Genomic DNA, 21,836 nt, shown 5'->3' with positions numbered 1-21,836 from the left:
TTCTTCTACAGAGAGAGGGAGAGAAAGTGAGAAAGTGAGAAACAAGCTGCCAGGTCTGGGACTTGAACTGTGGTCAACCATGTGTGAGTCCAGTGCCTTTAGCCACCACGCCACCTGCTGGCCCCCCAGTAATTTAATTTTAATACAGGCATCTACATATTTAATTTGCAAATATTCCCTAAGTCAGCATACTTATGGACCTTCATATAAAGTAATTTCAAAAGGATGAGAAAGGTCTTTTTTTTTTAATTGCCAGAGGGCACATGTGTTCAGTGTGCTCACTAGACAGAGAGACAGAGTAACAGAGAGAGAGAAAGAGAGAGAGAGGGAGAGAATAGAAAAAAGCACGCCCCGGTGGGGCATGGCCCTGTCAGGAATTCTGGACATGCACACGTGTGTACTCTGTACATTTTTCAGGCCACAAGGACCAGGATTGAACTATTGCTGGTCATGTGGGATCTGACTCTCTTCAGCACGAGGCCACAGGCTGGTCCTGAAAGCCGACTCTAATACAGTAAAGACAATTATTGTCAAGCCAGCTGCAGTCTGGGGTTCACGCTTAGAAGAACTGAAGGGCGGGCCTTGCCTTTGCCCTTTCTACAGTGTGCTTCACTGTCCTATCTGCGGGAACATGGAACACAGACCTGCTGTCCCTCATACAGGTCACATGACGAAGAAGGGGGCAGGCCTGAAAGTGCCAGGCAGCTCTACCTTGGCCTGCTGGCGCAGTCGGGCCACCTCCCCCTTCAGGCCTGCGGCGGTGACCCGCTCCTCTTCCATCTCATACTGGAGTTGCACCTTCTCCTCCTTGAGAGCTTGAATTTCTTCTTTTAAAGACTGAATCTGCTTCTCGTAGTCCTGTGTTTTCAGTTCGAAACTTTTTTCAAGAAGCCTAGGTGGCAAAATAAGAAAAACAATAACACTTCAGAATGTTTCTATAACCTTCACTTTGAATTGGAATAATGCATCGTTTTGAAAATAATGAGAGGAGATTCTGGAAAGAGGAGACAGAACTATTTTCCCAGGACTGCGTGACAGTTCAGTGGACAATGGGCTCATTTTTAGCAGACTTTCCTGGTCCCCTGGGTTAAAGGCAACTTACTTTTGCCCTCTGATCTGAGAGGCATGGCTCTACAATGATCATGCTGGAAGACACTTTTACTCAGAAGGCTGAGGCCACATGGGAGACTTGGGTTCGATTTCCAGCCCATCCTAAAAACTGGGCGTGGTGGTATCTGTAGTTCCAGCACCGCAGGAGGCTGAGGCAGGAGGATCACCACATAATGAGACCATGTTAAACCAGACTGGCCTGATGGCCCAGCAGGTGGGTACTCTTTGGTGGAAGCTGGATCCCACAGGGCCAAGCAGGGTTCAAGTCCCACCCCATCAGCTTTAAAAACACACCGGGTGTGTGTGCATGTGCTCAGGATCCTGATGGAACAGAGTTGGAGGAAAAACACTGTGGCATGACCAGCCTGTTGAGGGTGCTTCTCTCTCCCTCCCTCCCTCTGTCTCTTCTTCTCTCTTATGTGCTTGCTCCCTCTGGCATCAACAAACAAATGATCAACAACTGATGTAGGATCCTAAAACACTTTATGCATATCTGCTAACTCAGAACTCTACAGTGATACCCCTAACTCTGAGATCTTGACACTTACCCAGACCCAGGCTCTCCTGCTAACTGTGTGGGAGAAGTTCATCCCCCCACCCTAGACAGCCCTGAGACTTCTAGGCCTGTAAGAGATGTGCTGAGAACATCGCTTCTCCCCAGTACCCTGCCATAGATCCCTACTCTGAGATCTAAAAAGCTTTGAGTTGACTCCTTAAGAGAAGGGGAGCCCAGACCAGAGTCGCAGGACATCGGCAAAGGCTTTGAAGTTGAGGCAGGGTGGGGCTGGCACAGCACAGAGTCATGGAGACTTGTCTTCCTCTTTATGAGGTGGGGACATACCTTTTTTTCTGGGTCAAAAGTCAAGTGAACATGTACAGCAAGTGGGGAAAGGGAGGAAGGTTTCCTTCCTAGGCAATGATCTTAATTCCTGAACTTGGTGGAAGTTGAAGAGTAGTCTCGGAACTCCTCATGGCCTTAGCAATAAAAAGGAAAGAAGTTCCTGGTAGTCCCCTGAACCCATCTAGCAGAACATTACGGACAACCCAGAGCCTGTGAGGTGTCTGAAGCCCATACTACAGACTCAGTGCTGACAACTCTCCCGGTCTCCCCTTTGCTGAAACATCCGCAGCCTGCCCACTGTATCCAGGATCGGCTAGCAGCAGGGAAAACAGTAAGCAAAATGTAAAACACAGGAAGATAGGTGAGAGGTGGCCATAAGGGAAGCTTACGTTCTTTGTCGTTGTTCTTTCTGCACATCGTCAAAGAGTTGCTTGGTGAGGTCGTCCATTTTTTCTGTAAAAGGAGAATGTTCTTTTAAACATGCCTGTCACAATGATGCCTTGATTGTTTTATGTCATGTCCATAAAAGTGAGAATGTAAAAGCAACTGTGTGATATTTATTACTAATGGGAGTGCGTATCATGTTTTGTAAACTAGAAATAAAGATAGGGGATCTTTTGGGTTTTTTTTTTTGTTTGTTTTTGCCATAGGGTATGACAGAGTGTCAGTGAGAGGGAAAGTGAGAAATCACCCCCTAAGGGGGATAGCCATGTCTCAATCTCTTCTCCTCCAGTCTCTTCATGGGGTTTTGGGCATGCACATATGCTGGGTGTGATTTTCCAGTTGTTGGGTCCAGGACTAGAACTGTGATAACAGAAACTCTTTGGGAAGAAAATGATCGATTTATGATAGGGTTTCTTGATCTGGACACTATTACACTTTGGGTGGATCGTTTCTGTTGTGAAGAATGGACTGTCCTGTGCACTGTGGGATCTCTAATCCCTGTCAAAATAACTAAGATTTTAAAAGTAAAAATTATAAGTGCTGGTAAGGCTGTGGTGAAAAGTGAACTCTCCTACACTATTGGTGGGAATGTAAATTAGTACAGCCACTGTGGAGAATGATATGGAGGCTCCTCAAAGACCTACAAATAGAACTACCATAAGACCCAGCAATTCCAATCTTGGGTATCTACTCAAAAGATAGAAATAAATTCAGAAAAACACTTGTACATCCATGCTTATTGCAGCATTATTCATCATTGCTAGGGATCAACTCAAATGTCTAAGAACAGATGAATGGATTGAAAAAGTGTGGCATATATATACTATGGAATACTACTCAGCCATAAAAAAGAATGAGACCCTGGCATTTGATATATGGACAAATTTGGAAGATTTAATGCTAAGTGAAGCAGGCCAGACTATGAAAGAGAAGCATTGTATGTCCCCATTTAATATATACTGAATGTCTGCACTCTATGGCAGAAACTGAAAGACTGGAAGGTATAAACGTATGGAAAGCAGCTGTGGATACCAGACACAGTGTGGGAGAAGAGTGGGAAATGGAGGTTGGGAAGGAGGGAATCAAGGGGGATAAAAGGAAAACATTCAACAGACACCAAAAAATGGAAAGTTATCTGTTGATGACGGTATGTATGGTAATATCACTGATGGACTAACACACAGTGTATTCATCGCCTTGAGCATTACCTTTTAACTCTTCAGTCTTCTCTTGAAGCCTCAACTGAATCTGCTCTTTCTGTATTTCCAGTTCTGAATTATGCTTCTGAAGCTTTGCCAATTTCTAAAAAAGGGAAAGAAAAAAAGAAAACTTTTTTTTAAAGCCTTGCTTTGAGGTCGTCACCACTGCCTTTCTTGGCAAAAAGATGTGCATTCCTAAGTTAGCTGTTTCCCCCCAGCTCCTGTCCACGGGTAGCAGCTGGCACAGCCCACTGTAAGATGCTGCATTGAGCTTCATGTGCAAGGGCTCACAGCCACGTCAGAGCACAGTCTTTCCAGCCTGGCCCAGCAGTGGCTGAGACTGAGAAAAACCAATTCAAGGTCTCCTCGGTGTCAAGGAAATACCTTTCTCCTTTTCTTGAGCTTCTCAGTGGCCAGGGGAGTTTACATACTTAATATGACATCATTACGAGATTTATGATATAAAGCCGGTGTGCACTTTGACAGGGCCATGACTCAGGAGGGACGAGTGAGCACAGCCCAAGTTCTATCATTTCAGCTTCTCTTTATACAGTGCTTGCCAGGCTGGCAGTGCCAGCGGTGACGGTGCACCGGGCACTGAGCCACAGCACGGGGATGCCCCAGGTGCTCCAGGCTCCCCATCCTGGGAGCTGCAGGACTCTGGAAAGTGCAGGGCAGTCAGCGGTCAAAAAGACCACCCTCTTAGGTCACATTAGTTCACACTTGTGCAGGGTCTTGTGCGAGGCATGTGGCAGATTGAGTTCATCTGACAATTTCATCCTCACATAACTCTGTCGGTCCCTCCATTTTACATATGAGGATGCTAAAGTTTAGAGAGTCTAAGTGACTTGGCCAAGGCTGCCCAGCCAGGCAGTTGCAAAGATAAAATCTAACTCTAGAACATCTGATTTTCATGTCTACTGCCCTTTTTACTGCACCACAGACACGAAAACCTCCCCAAGGTTAGCATCGTTGTGTGGGAGGAGGTATTTCCAGAGTGTAGACCTGATAAGTAAGTGACAAAGGACCAAAATCATCCTGAAAGAGGGGGAAGCAGGCAGCCAGGGATCCTTCTGGGACCTTTCATTAGTTTGCAAAGTTGAAAGGAGAAAATCTGGGTTGCACTTCTGCAAGCATCAGCCTCCTCCTCCCTGAGACTCGAGTTCTCTGATCTCCCTTGCTGCAGAAGGCAGGCTTGCTCTGTTCATGAAGTCGGCGGCCAAAGGCAGTCTGCTCTGCAGAAATCTGCTTTACAGGGGAGTGTACAATGCTCATCTCCATGGAAGGAGTCGCTGTGTTTCTGCATTCACAAACCAGCACCTGACCTCTTCCACGGCCTCCTTGTATCTCTTCCCCTTCTCCTCGTAATGCTGCCGGTGGCCGGCTGCTCTTTCCAGCTCTGTTTCCAGCTTCTGAATCTTTTCCACATCACCGGCTCGGAGAGCGGCCAGGCTGGTCAGTTTCTCCACCAGTCCATGGTTCTCTTTGTTCTAGGAAAGAAACGTCGGAGCTGAGAGTTTCCTCCACAACAAGGAAGCCCTTCCACTTACCCCTCACAACCTCCACCCCGGCCTGAGGCTTCGGTACCCAGGTCACTTTTAGCACAACACAGGCTTTTCCTAGCAGCGTCACCAGTGAGGCAGATGTTGTGGGGTAAGGGTTTTCCTGAGCTGGTGGCTCTTTCCAATCCTGGAGCTCCAAGATAACCTGTCATGGGCTGAACTGTGTCCCCCCAAAGTCATATGGTGAAGTCCTAAAACCTAGCGACCTTGGAATGTGACTATATTTGCAAGCAGGGACTTTAAAAGGGTTAGTTTAGGTGAAATGAGGCCTGAGGGCCCTATTCCAACATGCCCAGCATTCCTCTATGAGAAGATGAGGACACAGACAATGTGTCTGTGGACATGGAAAGACAGAAAAGATGGCTACCTACAAGCCAAGGTGAGAGGCCTCAAAAACCAACCCTGCCAACACCCTGATGTGGGACTTCCAGCCTCCAGAACTGTTAGACAATCCATGTCTGTTCAAGCCACCCACCCAGTCTGTCCTCGACCCTGTGTAATGGCAGACTCGCCTAGCTACAGTGGCCCAGTAGGCATTGCTCTTGTTTGGCAGAGGCTGTTTTCACAGACTGCTCTGCACATGCTGTGTAACGAGCAGGCCGGTTACACAGTAGCATAACGAGGGATGCGATCACGCCCTCGGAATTCGTCCACTTGTTAAAGACCCCGGAGGCCTAGCTTAGGGCTTTAAAGTTTACCTTAGGAGAACTTTGGTATGATTTGAGATGGGCCTGGGAGTAAGTTTTATAGATGTGGACATGGCATAGTTCAGAGCTGTTAACACTGGCCGAGAAGAATGGATTCTGCCCCCACCACTGGGAATAGTATGGGGAACCCCAAACCAGGGCAGGCTGTGGGTAGTCTCTATTGCTCCAGTCGACACAGTAGAAAACGGCAGCTCCTCTGAGCTGAGGCAGAACTGAGCCCTGCTTGGCATGTAGATGTTGCTCTTGTCCAAGTTTAAAAGAAGGCACCCATCTCAGGCAGCGCAGCTCCACACAGGGACACGTATTTTGGCAAGTGGAGCCATACTGGGCTTCTGCCCACTTGCCTCCTTGGGCCCCTGTGCTGTGCACAGCCTGCACGGCCACACAGAGCAACTCTCTACGGTGTGCGTCTGCATTCTGGCTCAGGGGGTCCATGCACACAGTTCAAGCCTCCTAACAGGGCACAAATCTTAATGGTGTACCTACTAAGGAGCAGGTCTAGAACACACAAGCCTATGTTGAAACAAGTAGACGTGAAAGATGCCTTGTGAATACGTGAACACCTACCTGATCTTCCAACTTCTTCTGCAAGCGCTGGACCCTGTAAGTAAGTTGAATGTTGAGCACGAATCGCCGGATATTCTGGAATCTGCGTCTGGCCAACCACGCCCGTGCGTATTTCTGAAGGATCACAGCCTTGTGTTCCTCTAGCATCTGTAAAACAAGATTTTTGTAACAATTTTTTTTTTCCACTAACTCCTCCAATGTTGGGAAACCCAACTACCACAGTATACAAATTTCACATCATCATCTTAAAGGGCCCTGCCATGCCTAGATTTGGGAATACTGACTCCTCCCTGTAGCACACAGGCAAGGACGGACGCTCCTGCCAGGATTCCCTGCTCTCTAAGAAGGTCTTCATAGAGAAAACTTTGTCACTACTATTGGTGACAAATAGCACGAGTCCTGGAAAACACTGTCCCAAGAAAGCATGTGGTCTCCGCCTACCTTTCGATACCTCCTCCTTGCCAGGAACCCCCGGGTGTAGGCCTGGATGATGATAGTGGCCATGCGGATCAGCCGGTACAGGCTGCGAACCAGATACCCACGGCAGTGCTTCTGAAGGACAATGGCTGCCCACGCTTCCTTTAAGGCCGTGGCCGTGATGGCTTTCCTTGGTTAAAGAGAACGAACGAGTGAGCCTGTCAGCCACGGAGCACTGACTTCATCCTCTGTGGAGCCGCATACTTGGGCAGCACTTCCGTAGAAAGGGTTATTTGCGCATTTTACATCTCTCCACGTTGAAGGCTGTGAGTGGCTTATTTTAACGCCTGCCAGGCCAGACCCAGGCTGCCTCTCCTGGCTCCCCTGCTCTGAGCCCAGATCTGGGCCAGGCAGTGAGAAGCCATGTAGGACTGTTCATACACTTCCTCTGCAGGCCATTCGAGCCACCTGCATGCCTGACCCCATAGAGACCCTGGGAAGGAGACTGCACATTGGCTTTGTACCTGCATGTTCAGCTGCTCACTGCTCATGCGAGAAACCACGCTGGAGGCTCAGCTTGGGGGCTGGTAGGCTATGGTCTGAGGCCGAGTCTAGGTGTCAATAGCTACTGTCCAGCTTTACTGGAACCCAGCCATACCTCTTACTTACATACTGCTCAGGCTGCCTTCCGGCTACATGGCAGAAACTCCCCAAAGCCTCAAATAGTTTTTATCTGGGTCTTTACTGAAAAACTATCCGCCTCTATCTAAAGAATTGGAGGAAAGGGCAAAGTTCTTGCCTTGAGAGTTTGCAACCTAATGGAGCAGCTAAGAAGAAAAATAAAACACCCAATGATGAGACACCATGCAAGAGCACAGGGGAAGGAATAACCATCTGCTGGGAAGCGCGGATGTGGACGTTAGTCCTCATGGAACAAGAGGGTTCTCCGGATGGTGAAGGCTCGGAAAGGCATTTCAGCCTGAGAGAACAGCACAAGCAAAGGTGTGGAAGCCTACCTCACCTGAAATACTCAGAAAGATGGAATTGCTAGATTATTTTTTAAAAAGGTCAGGAAAAATGCAATATTATGAAAAAAACATGCACAGATTTCAGTAGTTTTTACACTAAAATAAACACTAATTCCATTTTTCTATGTACATTTTAAAGTTCCTTTAGGAACTTGGAGGAGTTAGTGGTCAATGAGGTTATAAAAATAGTTGAGGACCATTTAAATACACACACACACACACACTAAGCACCTACTATGGGGTAGCTTCTATGGAAACCACTGTGGTAGGCCCAAGGAATAGATGCAGTAGGAACCAGACAATCATGGTCCATTCTTTTTTTTTTTTTTTTTTAATTTGTCAGAGGCTACGTGTGCTCACCAGAGAGGGAAGAGAGAGGGAGAGAACCTCCATTGGAGGAGGTCACATTGCAATCCTGTCTCCATTTCTCCTTCCTTTTGGGATTTTAGGCACATGGACACATGTGCCCAACATGTTTTTGAAGCCGTTGAGTCTGGGACTCTAGCTGTGCAGGTGGCCACATGGGATCCAGCTACTTTAACCACCATGCCACCAGCTGATCTGAGCTTTCGTTATGGAGACACCATGGCCATGAGGACTTTGCATACCACATCGAAGATGGGACACTATTCTGCAGAAAACGCTGGGCCTTTGCAGCATTGAAGGCAGGGTCAGAGAAAAGGCTGGATCAGGCCCTGATGTGCAAAGACGCGGGGGCGATAGGTGGAGGCTGTGCTGCTGAGTGGGAGGGAACCAGAGCAAGAGTGAGAGGGCATGCGTGGGACAGTGAGTGGCAGATGGGGGCAGGACGTTTCAGGCCCAGTGATTCCTACATCAAAAGGGAATGTGGATCTGAGGTAGAAGATCCCTCTGGGGTTTCCTGCCCTGGAGAATGCTGTCATTAACTGAACCCAGAAGAACAGGAAGGCAGGCCAGCCTGGCCATGTGTGGTACATGCCACACTTGCCATCTGGAGAAGCCCACGGGCTGCTAGAGTTCTGACCTGAAGCTTGAAAGGAGCGACACGGCCTGGCCCTCAGAAACTCGCCTTCTCGGTCATGCCCACGGCCTCCTGAGGAGGGAGGCAGGCAGGGCAGACAAACAGGAACACACCTCGACCTGGGAAGGACAGCTGCCTCTCTGGCTAGCTGGCACCCCGGCCCCCTGCTCTCCACTGGTACGATAGGGCCGTGGAAAGTCTCATGATAAGTGGTCCTTTGGTGGGCTGCAGAGTCACGGTCACGTGGACTTGCAGGGCCCCTGGGGGATGGGATCAGCACAGTGGGGGGCTGACCTCTGCTCACCATTCTCTCAGGTAGAGTGCTGAGGTCCCTGCTCAGGGAAAGGCTTTGCGACTAATTTGCTGGGGAGGCCTTGCCATGGACCCCTCTGCCATGGTCCACCCCTGAGTGTGGCAGGCCGATCAGGGCTATTCTTGGTGGCTATTCTTGGCGGCTATTCTTTACTCAGAGCCTTCATGGGATGTTGCTGGTCTCAGGCACTTTCTTTTCCATGGGAAGGGCTCTGTGCCTCCACCTGGTCACATGGGCACTGCCTCTCCCCAGCAGCACCCTGGCCAGGGCTCGCTCCCGTTGGAGTCCTGGTCACCAGCTCTGCCACCAAGGGACACCAAGCAGCCAGCACCACCTGCTCCTGAGGGACGTGCCCTTCTGGCCTTGAGCCCATGAGGTCCATGGAGGGGGTGGGGGTGTTTACACACGTGGCTGTATCCGGGTCCCAGGAGAAAGGTCTCTTGTCCTTAACCGTTCTCCTCTGGACATGATCAACAAAGCCCCACAGGGGCCAGATGGTTATGTAGAACTAAAACACAACACTGTGGGGCCGGCAAGTGGCATGGCGTTTGAGGGCGCTGGACTCCCACATGGCCGACCATGGTTTGAGCCCTGGACCTGGTGGCTTGCTTTCTCACTTTCCCTTTCTCTCTCTTGCTCTGTCCTCTGGTCAAATTTAAACAAATAAACAAACAAATAAACAAACAAATAAATCAACACACACAATGCTCTGTGAGACTGGCCCACAGAGGAGGGCTCTGGGCCCCCACCTGGAGACCTCCCTGAGCAACCGCGCATGCCCATGCCCGGGGCTGCCTGAAGCTGGGGTGTAGGCTGCAGTGTCAAGACTTCATTGGGGTGCTGTCTCTTTCTTTTCGTGTGTGCCTATCTCTCTTGTTCATGGAAGAAAGAAATAAACTTTTAAAAAGGAAACAGAAATGGAAAAGAAAGCCCTGCTATTCGGTATGTCCTCCCTGATTCCAACTGACCTTACAGTTTGCTGGCCCCGGAAGTACCGCTGGATGACCAGGGCGGCTTGTCTCTCTCGGAGAAATTTCTTCCTCTGGAGCCAGCCACGGATATGCTTTTGTATCACAACACAACCCTGCCTCAGCTTATCCAGCCGGAGTTTCTCTAAATAAGCCACTTGTCCTGCTCTGAAGAAAATTTTGGTTTTACCAAACTGGTATTGATTAGAATCCTGGAAAAGAAAAAAAGACAGAATCAGAAAGAACACCTTTTGAGTTTTCTATAGTATTTGGAAAATGTGTTTAGCGATTCAAAGATTTCAAAAACATGGCCCTAGTTTGTCTGGGACACAAAGCAGAAAAGTTGTGATCATGATGTGAAAACTTATACTTGTGTAAAGCCAAGACGGAGGGAGAGGTGGACAGTAGGTTATGGAACCCCTCGGGCGGTGAGAAGGGGTGTGGGCGTCCTCGAGGGCCTCAGCAGGGCTGCTGGAGAGCCACGTCCACTCTCAAGTGGTTTCCACAGAGGAGCTGCAGAAGCTGGAGAAGTCTGGTACCTGTCCTTCATTGCGGTTCTCCGAACACCCCATGTGCTGGCCATCATGGCCTCCCCATCTCTTCACCATAACGTAACCCGTCTTCCCAGCAGTCTCTAACCCACGGGGAGTGCGTGCAGCCCACGTGGCCCGTAGCCAGCTCTGCAGACCCTACTCTCTAAATGCCAGGGCTGTGGGAGGCTAGACTAGGTCGTGGGAGAACAAAGCGGGGCGGGACACTGGAGGAAGCCAAGGCTAGAATTTGGGTCCCCCCAGGAGACCCCTGTTATCAGGAGCTCACGCCCCAGTGGGCGGGTCTGCTGGTCTCTTTTGCACATGCACACTCAGGCCCATTTCTTCTTCTTCATGTTCATGACAATCGCAAGCCTGAGACTCAGGCAAAGAGGAGCTTGTGGTCCAGGAGGTGAGGGACACTGACCTGGATGAGCCTGTGTAGAACCACCTTGCACACCTCTTTTTTGTCACTGAAGGAAAGCTCTGGCTTGGTCATGAGAATGCCGTAGCGACTGTAGAACTCGATGTATGTCCACCTGGAAGAGCAGGGAGGGAGGTAAGCCAGGTGAGCAGAGGAAGCCATTGTGTCTGGGACCCTGCTGCCCTACCTGCCACCACGGTCAGGGGTGTGAGGAGATGATGGCACTGCCTTTGGCTCCCCTGCCCTGACGCTTCCAAGACCATGCTGGCATGTTTTGGTTGACATGCTCCCCCAGCGACTGTCCTGTTCCTCCCTCTCGGCTTTCCTCCTCAATGTACTGGCGAGGCAGTGGGGACTGTCATCAGAAACGTGAAGACAGGGTGGTGGTGGTGGCCTCCGCCCTGCACACAACCTATTCCTGACCTTTCCACAGGACAGTGGGAGAAAACTTAGGAGCATCGTACAGAAGCCAAAAGTCCGAACAGAACTCATGGCAGCCACTCTCTTGATTCATGGCCCAGGCCTGAAGTTAGACATTTTTCCCCAAAGCAAGGACTGACAACGTACCTGGAAGGGTAACTCTGTGCACTGATGCGAATCGTTTCTAAAACCCCGCAGGCTCGCAGCTGCTGAACAACTCTTTTGGAGTCAAACCTGAAGAGGATGATTTTATGATGTGTTAGGGCATCACACTTGATAAAGATGCCTATGAAGAGGCGTGGCACGTGCTCCCAGGTGGCAGGAGCCAGCCTCGTAACCCCCATGCCAGGCACACAGCAGATATTTCCTAAGCAGCTGTTGGATGTTCAGGGAAATCGCCTCTGAGAGCCCAGAAAGCTGAGTGAACATGTGGAACAACTGCCTCTGAAGGAGGTGACAGGGAGAAAGCTTTGGCCTTTGGGAAGAGCAACCAGCGGGAAGGAAATGCTCATGCTTGCATGGTCCACGCACCCACCCGATGCCTGAATTTCTTTCAGAAAATACTCAGCAGGGCCATCCCTGTAGCCTAGAGGCTAAGGAAGCTGGATCCCATAGGGTTGACTGTGGTTTGAATCCCAGCCCTGGCAACTTGAAAAATATACAAGGTACATGTGTGTACCTGCCCCACACCCCAACGGGACAGAAAAAGGGAGAAGGGAATGCAGTATGACCACACCCTGTGAGGGTGCTTTTGCCCTTTCCCCTTCTGTCTCTTCCTCACTCTCCAGTGGACAGCACAGGCCCTCTGGCAATAAAACAAAAACAAAAATCACCCAATAGGTGGCCCTGTGGCTTAGGTCTAGCCCTTCTGGTGAACACAGACATTCATCACCCCTCATTGATAGCATATACCCCTTTAGGTACCTGTTTGAGCTCTTGTCAGCAAAAAGGGATTCTCTACCACCTATACTCAAGGGTTTAGGGTTTCCTCCATGGAGCCTCAGAGGCACATCGCATCCCATGTGTGAGGACGAACCTGTGGATCTCCTGCAGCCTTCCTTTTACACACACAAGCCCTTCTGTCATCCCGTAAGATGTCCTTGCTCTCGCAGATGCATGAACTTCCATTGTCGGCTGTTCTTTCAAACCTCTCCCCTTTGCCTACCCCTGAAGATGAAGTGGCCTAGCCAAAGAGTTTATGCTAACTTCATAAAAGGCAGTATTGTTTTGAATCATTTAAAAACCCAGAAACAGAGGAAAGTTCAAGACAATTATAAGCTAATTCTCCAACAGTGTAACAGAACATGCTTCCCCAGTGTTTCCGTTTCCTGTTGAATGAGCACACTTACTCGAAGGGCAACTTCTCATCGTTCGGCTTGATGCATCGGACGTAGTGAGGCGTCGTCGCGTTGAGTGTCTCCATGAGCAGGTACAGAGAGCTGCGGAACTAAGGAGCAAGGCCAGAGGTCAAGGGTTGTTTTGAAATAATTTAATATTTAGGGCAAGGTGGAAAGAAGCCTAGCTTTAGTAAGTTACTCAGTAAGAAGAAAAGTTAACTTCACGCATAGACAATTCTTGAAGCTTCAATCCACACCTGTGCTTGACGAGCACGTCTTAGTGTTCCGGACAGACATTGCTCTGTGTCAGCAGCAGACCATTTAGTAAATCATGGGATTATACGAAGGTGTGGTTTGCCCAAGGGTGTGCTGCCTTAGGGGTTGAGGAGTGACAATGAACTCTCTGCATCTGTGTGTACACTGGATTTGAAGAGTCCCAGTGTCTGTGTCCAGGCCTGGAATGTGGCTCCCTGGGGTCTGGCCCTGCCCTGAGCCCCACACCCTCCAACCCCACCACGGTACCTTGCTCCCAACTGTGGTCCGGAAGTGCTTGTTATTTGGCTTGATGATCGGCTTTGCAGATTTAACTGTGATCAATGAACTGAAAGGGGAAGAAGGAACTGGATTTTCTTGAAAAAAGCTGGCGCAGAGATGAAACTGGAAGGAACAGAGAGGATTCAATGTGCAAAAGTGTGTGCCCACAGTCCTTAGCAGATATGGTCTAAATGGTCACAATGGTGGGGAGTGAAGTAACGACCTCAGCCCCAACTACAGCCAAGCCAATAGATCGGCCTTCTCATGGGGGATGGTGCAGAAAAGGGAACAGACAGGAAAGCTGAGTGACTGTGTGGGTCTCCTTCAAAGCCTCAGGAAAGTGGAAGGTCTACAATTCCCACTTCCATTCTTGGACCACACTATCTCCATCTGCAATCTCTCTCCCTACCCCACATTCTCATCTCTGCAGATCCAAACCCTACCCATAAATTAAGGTTCTATTAAAGTATTTCCCAGCTCAGGTCAGCTCTATGGCCTGGATGGTTGAGGCAGCCACATCCCACTTGGCTTATCATGTGGTTCAGTCCCAGACTCAGAAGCTTGAAAAACACACCAGACACGTTTATGTGCATGTCCAAAACCCTGACAGAAGGGAGAAATGGAGAAGCGATTGTAGCACGAACACGTCCTATTAGGGAGTGCCTTCTCCCATCTCTGTCTCTCTCTGATGAGCTTGTGCACTCTCTGGCAAATTTTAAAAAAAAAGGAAAAAATGTTTTCAGCCTGACTCTCTTCACAACACCTCCCTGGTGTCCCAGCATGAACTAATCTCAACTTCTTTGAACTGTCCGCATCTTTCACCTATTTGTACCTACTTTAAGGAATTTAACCCTTTCTGCCTTTTATTAACCATTTCTTTAAGTGTCTTGTCTTTTCTCAGAGTGAATCTCATAACTTGTTCTCTGAAGCCAGACACCAATACTGTCCTTTGCGGCAGAGGGCAGAGTCCTGCTGGGTGCGTCCTTGCAGGAATGAGCCATCTGTGCTTACAGGAGCTTTGCTTTCATCTTCCAGACTGGACCCGCGGGTCAGCGTGGGGCTGAGGGAGTAATTGGGGAATTAAGTTAACTGATTTTTGTGCATAGGGTACAGGCCACTTTGAGGTTGATTGCTGCATCATAATTTTTTTTTTTTAATTTTGTTATAGGGCACATGCGTTCACTGGAGGAGGTAGGGGTATGATAAATGCCCCCTGCCCTGGGAATTACGGTCACATGAAATCCCTTCTCCTCCATTCTTCTCTTGTGATTTTAGGCATACACACAGATGCACCAAGCATATTTTACAAACCACCAGTCCAAGACTCCAACTATGCAGTCAGCCATGTGTGATCCAGCCACCTGAACTACTGTGCCACCAGCTGGTCCCATAAATTGGTTTTAATCATTGAAGTTGTCATGGTCTGGAATTTATTTATGATCATTACTGCAAGTGCCCACGCTTATTTGGAAAACTGCCCAAAAACACTTGAGTATAATTAAAGGACTGCAATTCCCCCCTCCCCATAGGACATGTGTGCCTGCCAGAGAGAGACAGAGATGGAAAGAGAGAGAGAAAGCGAGAAATCACCACTCTGCAATCCCTAATCCTCCATTCTCCTCTTGGGATTTTGGGCACACAAACACATGCCCAGTGTGTTTTTCAGGCCACCAAGTCTGGGACTTGAACCATAGAGTCAGCCATGTGGGATCCAGCACCTTAACCACCATGCCACCTGTGATGACCCAAGATTGGGATCTTTCAAAAGAGGGAGAATAAATATAATAACCAAATCATCACAAAAATAAAGACTTGTAAATGTAATATTCTTGTAGTCTCAAAATGTAGTATAGAAATGTTTGAAGTGGAAAAGATAAACCTAAGTCATTGTTCTGGTGACACTGCCCATTCCACAGAGCCATGAATTCAAGGACCCTAGATGCTTACCACAGCAACTCCTTCCTTGCACCCCTACTCTCTGCCATGTTTAATTTTCCATGAGCACTCAATGCCCCTCAAGTGGCTTTCTGTGCGTAAGGTGTGTTGCTCCTTCTAGAAGGTGAGTTCCAGGGAGGCAGGAACCACCAGCCTTGTTCAGCTGTATCCTAGGATTTAGGACACTACCTGGCACATGGATGAACTATAGAAATACATGGGAACAAGTGAATGAAATGAGAGTTGTTATTCTTTAACTGGTTGCTCTAGCTGTCCTTCTTCTCTGTCATCTGCACATCTGATTTTGTGTTTTGTGTATAGTGGGGACCTACACTGCTTCCAAATGCTAGAAACAAAATTTTAGTCCTCAAACAGTTACTATTCCTATCTGTGAAAAACTTGCCACTGCTTAGTTTTTCCTCTCTTGTCGTGTCTTGCACTGTTAAATGAATGTGTGCTTTGGTGGTGGTGGTGCGGGGGGAGTTGTGGATTTGAGACTAAACATAAAAATAAACAAAGACATGCAAGTGAAGAAGAGCAGGGGTTGGGTGGTCTCGACTTCTCTGGTGGAGACAGCCACGTCCCCAAGCTGGTCCTAAATTTATTCTTTTAAAGGGCAGAAAATGGGGGAAAGGGAAAGTGGAATGTAAAGCCAATTGTTTTTAGACATAAGTCAGCTGAAGATACAAAGATGTCTGGCACCATGTAGTCCTACGTAAATTTTCTCTAATCTTCTTGGGCCAATTCTGATTAGCAAATGTGGCTTTTTTTTTTAACCCCATACTGCTTTGTAGTTTCAGAAACACAGATGCTGCTAGTGTATTCACATGTTAATGGCATTTATTGCCCTGCAAATGACTGCCTGTGGAACTGCGTTTCTGCAAGTGTCTAAAGATGTTTGCTCAGATTCGGGCTGCTCCCTACATATCCCGTCTCCCCCTTCATCTCTCTCTCTCACACATATGTGAGCATATATGCATATGTCCACTTTTTGCTCTTTCCTGAGACACATCTAGATCCATGTCAATCATAATCACATAATGAATAACATTCATTACCCATTAGGATTTGACAAACCTTGCTTGCTCTTAGGATTTCAACCAGCATGTCATAGACGGTGTCTCTGTTCTTCTCAAGGAAACCCTCACACTTATACTCCACCTATGCAGAGAAAGGGACTAATTAATTCCAAAGAGGTCAAAGCAGACAGTGTCTAAGTGCAAGTTTTATTTCTCTTTTTAAAAAGATTAACAAAGAGGTAGTTTCTTTTTATCACAGCAGCTTCATTTTACATAAGCTCAGAAAGTTGGAAATACAACCTTGTATTCAAAGAGCCAGGACCTCCCACTGCCTGGATTTCTCACTCATCTGCTGACCTCTCTATACTCACTTGTTCTCTCTGGCCACAGGTGACCAGTCATTCCATGTCATGTTTGCACTTCATACAAGAAGACCTGGGTGAGGGCTCCCTTTGCCTCTGAAGCCACCAGAATGAGTACAAAACTTGGTGGTGTCCATTGGGTTCAAATGAAAACATTTTCCTCAGTCAGCATAAATATAGCAGAAAGGAAAGGAAAACTATCCAGCTGACCAGTAAGGTTTTGAGGGCCACCAAGCCTCAGAGTCATATTTAGAGAGAATAAATGTTTGCACCACTGGGATGTGGTCTAGATAATCTCTCTGTGCACCCTTTCTGATTAGTAGAGCTTCTCGAATCCCTCAGCCGATTTTATCTATATCTATGTCTATATTTATATCTGTATCTATACCTATCTAATCTATCTATATCTATATCTCCAGGGTGGTTGCTTAAACATTAAACATATAAAAATGGGTTGTATATTTTAATATGTATAGATATGTATTTTTCACAAATTAAAAATGCATTAAAATTAATTATTGACTACAATGAAACAAGCTTTTGGGGGTCTGGGACCAGGAGACAGAGAGGGTTCCCTGGGCATGAACTCGCATTGTCCCTGGGTAAGGAAGGGTCCCTGCTGGTGGGTTAGGAACCAGGAGCACTGGCTATTTGTACACATTCCCTGGTGGATGAAGTGAATGTGTTACTGGACAGTATTATTCTAGGATGGTGGTGTGAGTCACTAGTAAAAACCAGGCAAAGGGGGAGCAACAGATGGTGAAATGCTTATATCGCTGGACTCCCACATAGACAACTGCAGTTTGTGTCGCATTATCCAGTGGCTTAAAATTCACACTGGGCACATGTGTGTGTGTACCCAAGATCCCATTAAAAAGTATGGAGGAGAAGGGATTGTGGCGTAGCCATCCTCTTGAGGGTTTATTTCTTGCTTTCTGTCTGTCTCTTTGGCAAGCGCACACACCCCATAGCAAACATATCTCTTAAAAAAAAAAAAACAGGAAAAGGAGCAACAAATCTAGCACTTTTCTGGTTCAAGGAGACTCTCTCTGGGGACAGTGTCACAGCAGCTTGGTCTCTCCATGGGGCACTCTGGGACCCAGGGCTGATGCATGGACTTGCTGCAGCTCTGTGTAGCTGTCTTGCTCTGATTTCACTGCCTTGTCTAATACGGCTGAGAACCTAATTTATCGCTTGGGAACCAGCAGTTAGCGTAATGGCTATGTCGCTGGGCTCCCACGTAGTCAACCGCGGTTCGTGTCCCGGACCCGGTGGCTTAAACTCACGCTAGGCATGTGCGCGTGCGGGCCCAAGATCCCGAGAGGAGAATGGAGGAGAAGGGATTGCGGCGTGACCATCCCCCCGGGGGTGATTTCTCGCTTTCTGTCTCTAATGTCTCTTTCTGTCTGGCGAGCGCACGCGCCCTATAGCAAAAATCTCTCCAAAAAAAAAAAAAAAAAAAAGAACCTAATTTATCCCTACAGCATGAGCAGTTCTTTCCACCAACCCACATTCACCCGAAACACTGTGCAATGTTTCTAAAGGGGGCTTCCTGAATGTGATAGGTGAGAGAATTTAACATATAGAAACTATACAAGGGGACTTCAAACAATTTGTGGAAAAATGGAATTAAAGTACGAATTTATTCTGATGCACAAGATCTTGAAATCCATGCATAGTTTTTTCATAAATATAAATTTCCCATGAACTTTTTGAAGATACTCCCCATATGCTATAAAGAGAAATCTTTGAAATAAAGTCTATATTTGCTTTTAATCAAGACCGTGCCCGTCCCCAACCCTCACAGGATAGAAAAAAAGAATGGATTGTGGCGTGACCACACCCCATTGGATGTGCTGGTTCCCTCTTCCTGTTTCTCTGTCTCTTCCTCTCTCTCTGTTGCTCCATCTCTGATGAGCACATGACCCTCTGGGAAAAAAGTTTAAAAAAAAAATAGGAGGTTCATGAATTCATAGTAAATCTGAAATCAGAAACGAGGACCACCAACATGGAGTTATCTTTAAAGCAGTACCATGGAAACTCATGGTGGGAAAACAAATAAGAATTGTTCAGCACACAGACAGGCGTAGTACGACTCCATCAAAGCCACACGCTAAGAGTGACTTGAATCTGACAGGACGATGGCTGGCCTGCCTCATCCTCTGGAAGCTGCTGGCCTGGGGTAGACGGACTCATCCAGGACCTTCGGATACCTTATCAGCAAAGTGCTGGATGATGAAGGATGTGTTGGACATTCTAGGCTTCTCAAACAAGGCGTTCTTGTTGACAAAGTTATTATACAGCTTTTGAAGCCAGTTTTCATCAGTTCCGTGTGGTAACTGGAAAAGAGAAGCAAACCAAATAGCAAATAAGAAAGCACCAATAGAGGCGAGGCAGAGTGCTGATTCTAAGAATCCAGGACAATCCAGGTACCTCAGTGTACACTGCCGGAGGTGTGAGGGCTCGCCTTCCCTTTCCTTAAACAGCTCTAGGCCTGAGTGTGTCCTTGATCACAGTCTTCAGCTCTAGGCTATTAATGGATCATAACAACTGTATATATATTTAGAGGGCATTAGGGAGACATGTATGTGGATATGTAAGTGTTCTTTTAGAACATTTTATATTAAAAGGAAATGGCCATAAAATAACTTAAGAAAAAGAATTTTATTTCTCCAAAATGGATGGTATTTTATTCTTTCTGCCAAAGAAGTCTAAAGGTTCAGGGAAAGCCCAGAATGGGGGATCTTTCATGGTTATATGGCCATGACCTTCTCACAGCTGAGTGGGAAACGACACCTGAATGCAAGCCTCCCCACCCTCTGCCCAGGAAAAGCCTGTCTTCTGTTTGCTGCCCAGTGAACTGACTCCTTGAACCCAGATCTTATCTCCTCGAACTAAGCTAGTCGGACAACTTGTTCTTGGTACTAGTGATTCAGAAACCATCAATTAAATTCAGCCCAGAACCACTGAACTGAATATCCCACGTGTCTAAATGGTGAGCCTGGTCACTTGGGAAATGCCAAGCTAAAGGGGGGGTGAGTACTTTCTACCTTGGTCTCTGCACCCCCAATAGATCATTCCAGAGTCCCGGGCCCTGCTTCTTTTTAATTCTACTGTGGGGGTGAAGCCCATGTGGCACCAGGAAGAATAATCTGTGAGAGCCACAGAACTGAAAATTCTCAGGAGAAAACACCAATAAGTAAGACTTTAACATTGTAATGATTATTTTTATACAAATAAATCTTTGGAATAGAAACAAATTCCATGTTTGGGCCTCAAAACATATCCTTTAAACCAAAATGTGTCCTCTCCTGGGGATTATTTGATTTCTGTGGCCCATGGTGGACACTGCCAGGCTGACCCACCACAAATTTACACCTCCCAGAGGGAAGGAACGATAAACTCCTGGAGATCTTTTCTCTCAAATCACACGGTTTTGCTTTTTTGAGGTACATCCTAATGACGCCCAAGAACCCGGAAGTGAACACCCAGAGTGGAGTCACTGCAGTTTCCCCGCCCTCTCTACATATACTGGGGCAGAGTCAAAGGTCATCTTCTTGCTGGACATTACCTAGGGCGCCGTGCGTGTCACCCAAGGGTGGTACACACGTGCTGAGGGTGGGAGCTCTCCTGGTCCTCTGAGGTCCTTGCAAGGACTATAGTTCCAGCATTAATTTCCAACCAACTGGGCACACATCAAGACTTTGCAAATGAGTTTTAAAAAGTCATTCTGCAATCTGGCCACCTGCACTACTCAGAGCTTGGAAAAACAGTAATGTTGAAAAGTTACCAAACATTCTTCATCCAGTAACTCCAAGATGCCCATCTTTGCTTCAATCAGGTCAATAACTGGTTGATTATCGTAAAAATCTATCAGAGTCCAAGGGATATCTTCCTTCATGTATTCTTCTTGTTCAAGTTTAAAGACATGCTGGGAACCCACAGTAACACAGAACGCAGAGATTAAAGCGTGCGTGCAGGAGCGGGGCCTGGAACACACAGGCGCCTGGCTGACTTGCAACGCACGGTTCAGACACAAGACCCTGTGCCACAGGCAGCCCCACCCGGCATCAGGGCCGTGGATCGAGGTCCTCCCATGGGTCTCGCGCTCATCCTCCCCTGGCCTAAGCGGGTCCCGCCTCCCAGGAGAAAGGCCTGGCCAGCCTGTTTCTGCCAGCACTGCTGGTACGCCCTGTGCGCCTTGAGCCTCTCTGCTCACGGCCGCCTTGCTGCTGCTACCCAAGGATGGACCCAGCCTCTCTGGCTTAGAGCAACCTGATGGGGGCTGGGCCATGGGGGGGGGGGGTGGGGCAGTCATCTGGGAAGACTGGCTGTGGGGCCATGGAGATCTTTGTTCACTACTTGTTCAGGCCAAGAGGGATTCAGGACGGTGTCTGAGGCTCAGCTCAGGCTTCACTGGAGGACGAAGTAAAGTCTGGCTGGCAGGTGGGAGTGGGGGGGTAGGGGAGGAGCAGCCTGGTGGGGAGGGCCGGCTACTGGACAGGTGGCTGAGAAAGGCACCTGGTACAGGCTAGAGGGGACTCGTGACAGGGATATGAGGAGGCTGCAGAAGATGGCGGGGCCAGATCACACAAGCCTTCCCGTCCTCCCTAGGGCATTCAGCACTATGGCCTTTTCCTAGAGGCAGCTCAGTCTGCTGAGGGGTGCATGGGGGAAGGTCATGGTGAGACCTGAGGGTGGCTTGGTAGGGACAGGACAGGTGTCTGGGACACTGTGGGAGCTTAACCGCAGTCTCCAGGAACAGGGGGGAAGAGAAGGCTAGGATGACCATCAGGATCCGAGGCGGCTCCACAGGAAAAGGACCATGGCCGGCATGCGGCAGGAAAGGAAGGGGGCTGCTCCCTTCTACACTCGGTACCACCGGGCCCCTGGGGCATCAGGCACAGGCAGTGAGACGCGTGGGACTGGAGATGGAGCTGGGGAGCCTGGCTAAGCTGATGGGCTCCCGTCTGAAGGTAGGACTCCTAGGATAGACCACGTACGCACACACAGACACACAGACACACACACACACACACAGACCAAACCAAAACAAGGAGAGGAAAAAGGAGGAGGAGGAGGGCGCAGAAGAGAAGGAAGAGCAGGAGAGGAAAGGGAA

The 21,836-nt window shown here is 48.2% G+C and overlaps 1 protein-coding gene across 1 annotated transcript in view; it reads right to left on the bottom strand.

Annotated features, from left to right (window-relative positions):
• Positions 1–21,836, bottom strand: part of MYO5C (myosin VC) — a 95,119-nt gene that overhangs the window by 40,552 nt on the left and 32,731 nt on the right. Inside the window, exons 12-25 of the mRNA XM_006168784.3 lie at positions 20,508–20,648; positions 18,931–19,056; positions 16,414–16,497; positions 13,390–13,524; positions 12,880–12,977; positions 11,678–11,764; positions 11,114–11,225; positions 10,157–10,368; positions 6,872–7,037; positions 6,431–6,577; positions 4,920–5,084; positions 3,604–3,697; positions 2,341–2,404; positions 712–892 (exon numbers count right to left, since the gene is read on the bottom strand). Of these exons, the coding sequence (XP_006168846.1) occupies positions 712–892; positions 2,341–2,404; positions 3,604–3,697; positions 4,920–5,084; positions 6,431–6,577; positions 6,872–7,037; positions 10,157–10,368; positions 11,114–11,225; positions 11,678–11,764; positions 12,880–12,977; positions 13,390–13,524; positions 16,414–16,497; positions 18,931–19,056; positions 20,508–20,648 (1,812 nt within the window). The remainder of the gene's footprint in view (positions 1–711; positions 893–2,340; positions 2,405–3,603; positions 3,698–4,919; positions 5,085–6,430; positions 6,578–6,871; positions 7,038–10,156; positions 10,369–11,113; positions 11,226–11,677; positions 11,765–12,879; positions 12,978–13,389; positions 13,525–16,413; positions 16,498–18,930; positions 19,057–20,507; positions 20,649–21,836) is intronic.

This window comes from Tupaia chinensis, unplaced genomic scaffold (genome assembly GCF_000334495.1).
Source record: "Tupaia chinensis unplaced genomic scaffold, TupChi_1.0 Scaffold146140_1, whole genome shotgun sequence".
NCBI classification, from domain to species: domain Eukaryota; kingdom Metazoa; phylum Chordata; class Mammalia; order Scandentia; family Tupaiidae; genus Tupaia; species Tupaia belangeri.
The sequence above is the reverse complement of the archived record's forward strand: the minus strand, read 5'-3'. Positions and strand labels throughout refer to the sequence as shown.